The 11,061-nt window shown below is 46.9% G+C and overlaps 1 protein-coding gene across 1 annotated transcript in view; it reads right to left on the reverse strand.

Annotated features, from left to right (window-relative positions):
- Window positions 1-8,697, reverse strand: part of cat (catalase) — a 77,798-nt gene extending 69,101 nt beyond the window's left edge. Inside the window, exon 1 of the mRNA XM_038807412.1 lies at window positions 8,545-8,697. Coding sequence (XP_038663340.1) covers window positions 8,545-8,610 — 66 coding nt within the window. The 5' untranslated portion in view covers window positions 8,611-8,697. The remainder of the gene's footprint in view (window positions 1-8,544) is intronic.
- Between the last annotated feature and the right edge of the window lie 2,364 nt (window positions 8,698-11,061).

The raw sequence follows: 11,061 nt of genomic DNA on the forward strand, positions 1-11,061 counted from the left end.
ATTGGATTAATCAAATTGGCATGGGTAGCCTAGAAGAGCACTCAGTGAATGTATTAGAGATGCTATTCTGGATTTGGTATTGTGTAATGAGGAGGGATTAATTAATGATTGCATAGTTAAGGATAGTTAGGCAGTTGCAGAAGTTTTAAAGGAGATTGTTAGGCAGTTGCTGATATTTAAGGAGGTATTCAATTCCAGCCAATTAAAATTTATTCCAGAGAGGAAGAAAGATTAAGCAAGGAAGTTAAAGATAACAAAGACAAAAACTAAATGCTAATATTCACTGGCAAAGGACAGTGGCAGGCTGGAAGATTGGGAAACTTTTAAAGATCAACAATGGGTTACTAAAAAAGTAATAAAAAGAGCAATGCAAAATTATGAAAGAAATTTGTGCAAAATATATAAAAAGGATAGCAAAGGCTTCAAGTACATGAAAGGGAAGAAAGTAGCTTAAGTGATTGTTGGTCCCTTGGAGTACAAGACCGGGAAGTTAACAGTAGGGAACACAAAAAAAAATTAACAGAGACGCTAAATCAATATTTTGCCTCACATTTTCAGGGTGGATCCCAATGGTGACAGATAATAGAAAGGGAGGAACTTTAGCATAGTGGGTAGCACTTGCTTCACAGGGCCAGGGACCTGGGTTTGATTCCCGGCTTGGTTCACTGTGCGGAGTCTGCACATTCTCCTAGTGTCTGCGTGGGATCCAATGGGTGCTCCGGTTTCCTCCCACGAGTCTCGAAAGGCGCACTTATTAGGTGAATTTGAAATTCTGAATTCTCCCTCCGTGGTCCAGAACAGGCACTGTAGTGTGGCAACATGGGAATTTTCACAGTAACTTCATTGCAGTGCTAATGCAAGCCTACTTGTGACACAAATAAAGATTAATCTATTATCAATTGGGAAAATGTACTGAACAGACTATTGGGATTGAAGGCAGACAGATACCATGGGCTGGATTCTCTATAGCCCAACGCCGAAATTGGGATCAGGGTCGGGCGGAAAATGGATACCGACACCAGTTTGTGGCAGGCACCACGACTGGAGCAGGTCGTCAGCCCTGCACATGCGCGGCTCGGGACCTGGCCGATTCTCCGACCGCGGGCGATTCACATGGCGCCGGAGCTAGCCCCTCACCGGTACAAGGATCGGTGAGGAGTTTCCTGTGGATGAAACTCCTGTGGATTCTCCATTCGCACTGGCACTTAGCCCCAGGAACAGTGAATCCAGCCCATATATCCTAGGACCTTAAATGAAGTGGCGGAGATCAATTGGTTATAATATTTGAAAATTCTCTGGTTGCAGGATAGGATCCAGTGGATTGGAAAAATGCTAATATTCAAAAAGGAAGGGAGGTAGAAAGTAGGAAACCATATAACAGTTAGTTTAACATCTGGCATTGGGAAATTGTTAGAATCCATTATTAAGTTACTAAGAATCCATTATTAAGAAAGTAAATCAGGACATTTGGAAAGTCATCTTGAAATCAGAGTCAGCATGGTTTTATGAAAGGTAAATCGCGTTTGACTAACTTACTTGCGTTCTTTGAAGATGTAACAAGCAAAGTGGATAATGGGGATCCTGTAGGTGCAGTATATCTGGACTTCAGAAGGCTCAAAAGATGAATACACAAGCACATGGAGTTTTTTTAAAAATTTAGAGTACCCAATCCATTATTTCCAATTAAGGGACAATTTAGCGTGGCCAATCCACCTAGCCTGCACATCTTTTGGGTTGTGGGGGCGAAACCCTGAAAACATGGGGAGAATGTGCAAACCCCATACAGACAGTGACCCAGAGCCGGGATCGAACCTGGGACTTCAGCGCCGTGAGGCAGCTGGGCTAACCCACTGCGCCACCGTGCTGCCCAAGCACATGAGTTAGGTTGCAATAAAAGAAATTCACTTATGGATAAATTAGGTGAGTGGGCTAAAATTTGGCAGTTGAAGTTTATCTAGCACCAGTGCAAGATTATCCATTCTGGTTGGTAAAATAGAAAGGCAACTTATTATCTAAATGGAGATAAACTTCAGAGTGTTTTAGTGCAGAGGGACCGCAAAATGTTAGTATTCATATGCAGCAGGTAATAAGCATGATAAATGGAATTTGGGCATTTATTGCTAAAAGAGGACTTCCGGTGGCTGCTGTGTGACAGACAGCTGTGAACTTGATGGCTCGCGCACGGGGTATTTTTTCTTTTAACCGAAAAGTCGTGATCGGGCTTTCCAAAGCAATCTCGAAGCCCGGAGTCCAGTCAGCAAAGGTGTCGGCAAACTGTTTGAGCAGTACGAAATGCATCCGATTGCAAGGCTCTGGAGAGCACGGTTGAAGGCGCAATGGCAGCAGGCCTGTGCTCCTGGTCCAATGGTCTACGGCACAATTAGCGTACTTTTTAAAACACTCAATTTCAAAAGCAACAGACAGAAACCTCCGAAGACTTGGTAAGGGCCATTGACTCGATAAAAGCGGCAGTGGAGATGGGCGAGCAGCGGTTGGAGTCGCAGGGTGCTTTGCTCCAAAGAAATGGAGGAATCTGTCGCCGAACACGAGGACCGGTTGGCTATGATGGAAGCAGAGCTTTCCTTGATTGCCGGCAGCTTTACAAAAGGTACGGGATAGAGTGGACGAGCTGGAGAACAGAGAGCGGCGGCAGAACGTCCGGACAGTGGGTCTCCCAGAGGGGCTGGAAGGTTCGAAACCATCAGAGTATGTGGCACAGGTGCTGCGGACACTGGTAGGCGAGGAGGTTTTTAACCTCCCCCCCCCCCTCCCAGATAGTAACTTGGAATGTTCAGGACCTAAAAATGGTCCACTTAAAAGATTGCAAATATTTGCTCATCTGAAGAACGATGTTTCTCCAGGAGACTCATTTGAAGGTGGCAGACCAGATAAGACGGAGAAGGGGATGGGTTGGTCAGGTGTACCACTCGTGGTCTGGATATGAAGAGAGGGGTGACCGTAGTAATAAGTACAAAGGCGTCTTTTTCAATGAAGAGGTGCGTTGCTGATCCGAGTGGTAGATATGTGTTGGTGAGTGGGCGGTTGGAGAGCTCCCCAATGGTACGGTGTAATGTATATGCCCCAAATTCGGACGAAACCGACTTCGTGAGGCGGATTCGGTTTCTGATCCCGGACCTAGATTCGCACAGACTCATCCTAGGGGAAGACTTAAATACAGTCTTGGACCCGGAGTTGGACCCATCAAGCCATAGGTTTGGGAGGATGTCGGCGATGGCTGGGAGTGGTCGAAATTCATGCAGCTCATGGCGTGGCATAGATCCGTGGCACTTTGGGAGGCCTAAGGCGGGGGAGTTTTCTTTCCTTTCACAAGTTCACAAGTCTTATTCCAGAATAGATTTATTTGTTTTGGACAAGTCGCTGATTCCTAGAGTTGCGGAGACAGAGTACTCGGCGATCATGGTGTCTGACCACACCCCACGCTGGGTAGACCTGCAGCTGGAGAAAACGGTCCAGTTGGAGACCCCAGTGGAGATTGGATGTTGGTCTCCTTGCGGATAAGGATTATGTGAGAGGTTGGAAGGGGTCATTTGTAATTATATGGATCAGAACACTGGTGAGGTCTCTGCCGGGGTGTTGTGGGAGGCACCGAAGGCTGTGGTTAGGGGAGACCTTATTTCAATCTGGGCACAAGGCTAAGGCTAGGGCGGAGCGAGAAGAACAATCAAGACTGGTGGAGGCGATCTTTGCAGTTGATCAGTTACCTGGAATCACAAAATGAAGCACAGTTGAGGGAGTGTCAGAGGCTCCAGCTGGAGTTTAATTTGGTCACCTCAGAGGAGGCAGTGAGACAGCTGTGCAGAGCCAGGGCGTTTATGTCCGAACATGGGGAGAAGTCTGGTAGGATGCTCGCCCATCAACTAAGGAAGCAGATGGCTGCTAGGGTAATAGGTAGACTTAGGAGCACGAGGGGTGGGGATGGGGGAAGGAGAGGTGGCCCAGACCCAGCAGGGATTAATAAAATCTTTGCATCCTTCTATCAAAGGCTATACCAATCGGAACCACCACCGGGGGACGAACTGAGACGTAGATTCCTAGATGCGCTGGAGTTTCAGAGGGCGGTTTGGTTAGGCGCAAGGATTGGGGGCTCCAGTCGGTCTGCAGGAGCTGCTGCGATGTGTGAATTTGATGCAGTCAGGGAAGGCCCCGGGACCAGAAGGATTCCCAGCCAAATTTTATAAACGTTTTGGTATGCTGCTGGGTCCGTTAATGGTACGATTGTACAAAAGGTGCAGGAGAGGGGCTCACTCCACACTACGCTGTCGCAGGCTTCCATCTCCCTCCAAAAAAAAATAACGATCCTGAGCAATGCAGATCCTACCATCCGATTTCCCTCCCGATGTTGATGCAAAACTTCTGGCCAAGATCTTGGCCACCCGTATTGAGGGATCTGTTCTGGATGTGGTTGGAGGGGATCAAACTGGGTTCATAAAAGGCAGAGAGGCAGCGACCAACGTACAACGGTTGTTCAACTTAATCATGATGCCCGCAGGAAGAAATGAGGTGGAGGTTGTGCTGTCAATGGATGACGAAAAACCATTTGACCAAGTGGAATGGGAGTACCGATTTGACGTGTTGGAGAGATTTGGTTTCGGACAGGGATTTGTGGACTGGGTTAAACTGTTGCATACAGCCCCGGAGGCAAGTAGCTCTACTAACGGGGTTTCTGAGTATTTTACTCTGCAGCATGGGCCGAGGCAGAGGTGCCCACTCTCTCCTTTGCTATTCACCCTTGCAATTGAGTTCTTTGGACGCCTGGAGAATGAACATATATTAAGCATTTGGGGGGGGGGGGGGGGGGGGGGGAAGGAGGAGAAAGGAGGAATGGAGGACTATTACATGCCCAGCGGTAATCAGTTCAGGTACCTTAAGGTAAGGGCCTATCTTTGGTGTGCCTCGAGGATCCTTGTGGTGGGGGCGGTGAAGGTGGCCGATGTCGTGGCTTTCGCCTCCCTATGAGTTTGAAGGAGAATTTTGCTAAAGCACTGGGTCATGGGTATGGGACCTTGTGGAGTTGCTTCTTTTGGAGAGAATCCAGTTTGCTATTAGAGTTTCGGATGAGGGGTTCTCATAGGGAGGAAGCTGTTCATCGATCTTTTCAAGAACTACTAGGACATGAGCGAGGTGGGGGAAATAGGGGGTGACAACCGGTTCAGTAATTCTTGACTGTTAAGGGGAGGTACTTTATCTTGTTTTATTTATTTTAAATGTTGTTGGAGGGGTGTGTATATATACATATACACTACTCCTGGATTCTCTGTATGCTTTGGACATACCTTCAATAAAAATTATCTTTCAAAAAAAATGTATTGCTGAAGGAAGAATATAAAAGTAGACAAGTGTGCTGCATGTACACGGCATTAGTTGGACTGCACAGTTTTGGTCCCTTTACTCGAGGGCGAGAATGTAGTTGCATTGGACAGTTCAGAGGAGGTTCACAAGATTGATTTCAGAGATGGGGTGTTTAGGCCTATACCCACTGGGGTTTAGGAGAATGAGAAATCGAATTGAGGCAAATAAAATGATAAAGGGAATAAAGTAGACGTAGAGAGGCTGTTTCCTCTTCTGGGGCAATTTAGAACGCGAGATCGTAGTTTTAAGATAAGGGGTAGCAGATTTGAAACAGAGATGAGGAGAAATTACTTTTCCCAAAGGATCGCAAATCCACCCAGAGTGGATACCAGGACATTTGAGTAAATGGAGGAAGAGATGGACATATTTTTAATCAATAATGGGTTGAAGGGTTATGGAGAGGTGGCAGTAAAGTGAAGTTGAAGCTAAGTGAAGATCAGCCATGATCATATTAAATGACGGAGCGAGCTCAAGGGGCTGAGTTATCTACTCCTAGCTTTTATATGTATAAATAATTGCGTCAACTTGGCCTCTCATTAGATATGTGCCTATCTGAACCCCTAAACATTCTCTTCTGCTTAAGGGTAAATTTCCATCTCCCTCCTTTAAGTGTAAATTTAATCTCATTCTTCTGTCCAAAATATTTCACCTCATTTCTGTGCATCATATCGCAGCTAACATTTATTTAATTTATTTTTTTTAAAAACAGATACACAAAATGTTTCCAACACTGGTCCCTGGAGGACACAATTAGTTTACATCCCCCCAGGGTGAAAAACATTAACCATTTACCTACCAATGCTGTTATTGATGGCTTAATACAAACTTCCTCGCAAAAGGTGTAAAAAGACACTATTACCCCAGTTAACTTCAGCCTTTCCAAACATGATGCCTGAAAAGTGGTTATGCGAACAAAAACTTAAGAATATCATGTACAATGCATACTGAACCACTCATTTCCATTACTGCTCTTCGACTTGGCATGAACCTCATTTCCAGTCTGACATTCTGTGATTTGGAAACTAGGGCTCAAACAGGAAAAGTTTTAAATGGTCTATTACCCAAAAATAAAATGTTAGAAAAGCTAAATGAAATATTAGAATCAAATATTAAAATCGGTGATCTTGTAAATCATAATTTATGGGAGGTTTTGCACGTCTGAATTTTTAAAATCCTTACATTTTCCTCTTAATGTCAGCCTCTATTGCAGATGGACTTAGTGTAGTCCATAATCCAAAGCATTCTTTGGCCTTCCCACTAACTAGGAAATATATTGCGACAGAGGGGGTGGAAGAGAAGTAATTGCACTCTGGTTCACTTCACTCAACAAACAGAATAGCACACGATTTCAACAGATTAAAATAAACATCATATGCACTTCAGACGACAAATTTACTGAACAATGAACAGGTGTTTTGTGGACAATGCTCAGTACTGTTTTTTTAAAAAAAAACTTTCCCCCCCTTAAAATGTCAGCAAATATTTCTCCATTTCTAACCCTCGAAACACCAAAAGTAACCCATGAAACGTGTTCATTTATTTGCTGAACACCCTGCACTATGAAACATCCAATTAGTTTTGTGGCCTTTAACTGACTGGTGAGTTGATTAAGAACAAAATGGGAGGTGATCTAATTGAAACAAAATTCTTAAGGGGTTTGGCAGGATAGATGCTGAAAAAAAAAAATTTCCTCTGGCTTGGGAATCTGGAATGCAAGGTCAGAATTTCAGAATAAAAGGAATCATCCATTTAGGAGGAAAAGTTTCATTAAAAGGGGTTGTGAATCTTTGGCATTCTCTAGAGAATTGTGGATGCTCAGTCATTGTATATATTCAAGAAAACACAACAGATTTTAGAGTACTAAGGAAGTTGCTGATTATGGGAATAGTTCAGGTAGATGATCAGCCACGATTCTAGGCTCCAAGGACCTAATGGCACACTGTAGCTCCTATTATAAATACTGGAAAACTCCTCAGGAGGTCTGGCAGTCTGTGAAGAGAACAGATGGCAAAATAATGGGTGTTGTGCCGTTAAAGAGAGGGAGGGGCTGGAGCATTTGAATCGGAGTTCATGGCAATGATAAAAGTTCAATGTCAAGTTCAGAAGGCTTAAAGTGCATATTTGGAAGAGTTGTTCTTCCAGTTTGCGCTGGGCTTCACTGGAACATTATAGCAGGCCAAGGACAATGATTGATTGAGCTTGACAGCACTTATGTTTTTGGACTGAACATTTGAGTTCAAAAACTTCAGGTCACCAACTCGGTCCACCAACTAAGGGGGAGTTATTGATGGGTTCCACAAAAGCTGGGGCGTGTTTATCCTGCATTGTGTAGAACTGATACCATTGACTGTTTGGGGGGGGGAAGGGTGGTTTGCTTAGATGGTTCAAAGTGTTGGGTGGGTTTATTGATGTTGCAACATGCAAAAACAGTTGAAAATTTGGAATAAACACATTTTTAAAAATCTGCTCCCCCTGCCCTATCCCCACTCTTCAACAGTATAAAGCCTATTCATTTCTACTTCTCCAGCTCTAAAGAGGTCATACGGATTCAAAAACGTTCAGTTTCGCTCTCCACAGATGCTGCCAGGCCTGCTGAGTTTTCCCATCGTTATCTGTGTCTGGAGTTTGTTCAGCTTACACTCTCTCTTGTGGGGGGGGGGGGGGGACGGGACTGAAGTTGGATCTGGTGAATTTGACAGCCAGGCACATACACGCACACAAACACACATAGCCAGAAATTCAAACAACCACTCAAATCAGTTCAAAACAGAACTCATCTGCAAGGTCTGAAAAAAGAAAAACACATTTTAGACAATGAGATTTGGGGATTGGGACCTGGTGCAAGGATGTAAACACAGAAAAACGGATAGAACAGTGCAGCACATGGTGTGAATAATCTGCTCTGATAACAGTTACAATAAGTACCCAAAATTGTGCCTGGAATCTCTGATTAAATCAGTTTCACCCAAAACAAATCGTTTTGTTCGAATTACAGTAAATGCACGGTGGGGGGATTGATCTTTCAACCCCAAGTCAGTCACAAGTGTAACTGCATCACCCTCCCACCTCTGCGATTCCGTCGACGTAACCAGCGTCTTAAATGAAACCAAGCTTAAAAATCTGCAAACTGTAAATCAGCAGGATTACAGACCCCCTTCCCCGAGCTCCCCTCACCTTGTCGGCCCTCGAGCACTGCCAATACTTCAGCTGGTCGCTGGCTGCATCCCTGGACTCCGCCATCTTCTCGCTCTGAGTCTGGATCAGCCCCTGTGCCCTGCCTGGCCCACCCTCTCTCTCTTTTACTCTCTCCCACCCCGCACAGTCCCCTCCCCCCTCAGCCCCGGCTCCCAGCACCAAGGCCCCACCCACACCCACACACACCCCTTATTGGATCACAAAAACGTCATTCACACGCAGCCCCCCCTTCCCTTGCGTCACAGCTGATTGACACCTCCCACCCCCACCCCCACCCAGCTTCAATCCAACAGCACTGCTCTCCCTCTCTGCTCCACACAAACCTCCTCCCACTCTCCCACCCTAATCAGCTCCTCTATTCTATCTCAAATGTTTATCTCGCGTCCCCTGAACTGTACCCAAGACTAATTGTCTCAACTACTCCTTGCAAGTTCCAAATTCTAACTATTGTGTTACATGATGTGACCGTCAATTCACAAGACACCTGATTGGAAGTAAACCATGGTTTTAATAGTCTTACAACTAAGCCAGCCTGCAACCAGAGGAACTGAGAGCAGGCTTACGGCTGCAGAGCTTTATACTTCCGGTTCGTGGGAGAAGCCATGTGCGGAGCCAAGGGTGGAGCCCAATACAAACTCCTCATCTCCCCCTATGGGCAGAGCCCATGGCTCATCCAATGGCAGAGTCCAATGGCTCGTATACAGAGCCCACGAGGACACAATACATGTAATACAACACCGTGTGAATTACTAGGTATATAATTCACCACATTCACGCCCTGTAAAAAAAATCAAGTCTGGCGGGGGTGATGGGTCTACAAATTGAGCCAGTCCGGTGGCCGAATCGTCCTTTAGAATCTGCGGAGCACCGGGGTTGCAGCCTCTTCGGGTGGCTGGGTGGGGGCGGTCGGCGAGAGTACGACGGTGCACTCCGGGGGTGATTCGGTCTGAGCTTCGTACCCGACTGGTGCGACGGGCGACGGGGAGCGCAGGAAACCTATAGGCGCGGGGGTGCGGAGCATGGGCAGTGAACTGATAGGTGTGAGGGCGCCAGGCGCGGAGGGTTGGGCGGGGTGTAGCGTGGGGGGTGCCTCGGCGGTAGTGGTGGTGGAGTTGGATCCTGCAGGCGCCAGGTCCCAGAGGGAAACAGTGTCCTGACGGCCGTCAGGGTATTCGATGAAAGCATATTGGGGGTTCGAGTGGAGTAGGAGCACTCTTTCTACGAGTGGATCAGTTTTGTGTGCCCGGACATTCTTCCGGAGGAGAACCGGGCCCGGTGTCTTCAACCAAGCTGGGAGCGAAACCCCCGTGGTAGTGCCCCTAGAAAAAACAAATAGCCATTCGTGAGGGGTCTGGTTGGTGGCTGTGCATAGGAGGGACCTAATAGCATGGAGCGCATCGGGGAGGACTTCCTGCCAATGGGAGGTCGGGAGATTCCTGGACCGGAGTGTCAGTAGGACAGTCTTCCAGACCGCCGTGTTCTCCCTCTCCACCTGCCCGTTGCCCCTGGGGTTGTAGCTGGTAGTCCTTCTCGAGGCGATGCCCTTGTCGAGCAGGTACTGACGCAGCTCATCACTCATAAAGGACGAACCCCTGTCGCTGTGTACGTAGCTGGGGAAACCGAACAGGGTGAAGATACTGTGCAGGGCTCTGATGACTGTGTGGGAGGTCATATCGGGGCACGGGATGGCAAACGGGAAGCGGGAGAACTCATCGATGACGTTCAGAAAGTACACATTTCGATTGGTCGAAGGGAGTGGCCCTTTGAAATCGATGGTCAGACGTTCAAAAGGCCGGGAGGCCTTTATCACGTGGGCCTTGTCTGGACTATAGAAATGCGGTTTGCACTCCCCGCAGATCGGGCAATCCCTGGTGATGTCTTTTACCTCCTCGGTGGAGAAAGGCAGATTTTGGGCTTTGACGTAGTGGGCGAGCCGGGTGACCCCCGGGTGGCACCCTACCCAAGCCCAACACCTTCACCCGATCCCCTTTATCCCCATAACCCAGTAACCCCACCTAACCTTTTTGGACACTATGGGCAATTTACCATGGCCAATCCACCTAACCTGCATATCTTTGGACTGAGAGGAAACCAGAGCACCCGGAGGAAACCCACGCATACGCAGGGAGAACGTGCAGACTCCACACAGGCAGTGACCCAAGACAGGAATCGAACCTGGGACCTGGAGCTGTGACGCAGCTGTGCTAACCACTGTGCTATCAAGCTGCCCATTCAATCCAAGCATTCAAAAGGGAATTAGACTATTATTTGAAAAGAAAGAATGGGTGTGATTTAACGGAAACATTTCTAAGTGTGAATTTGGGCGTAATTAACAGGGTCTTTCTCGACGGCCACAGTGGTGAGATTGTAGCCTGTATTTAACGGCATTTTGTACCAGAAATGAACTTCCACGAACTTCTCGCCATTACTGGCTGCCTTGTCATCTTATTCACAAGACTTGTGCCTCAGAAGCTCGCCACTAACAAGGGGGAGCTG

The sequence above is a fragment of the Scyliorhinus canicula genome, chromosome 9, assembly GCF_902713615.1.
Source record: "Scyliorhinus canicula chromosome 9, sScyCan1.1, whole genome shotgun sequence".
In the NCBI taxonomy this organism is placed as follows: Eukaryota; Metazoa; Chordata; class Chondrichthyes; order Carcharhiniformes; family Scyliorhinidae; genus Scyliorhinus; species Scyliorhinus canicula.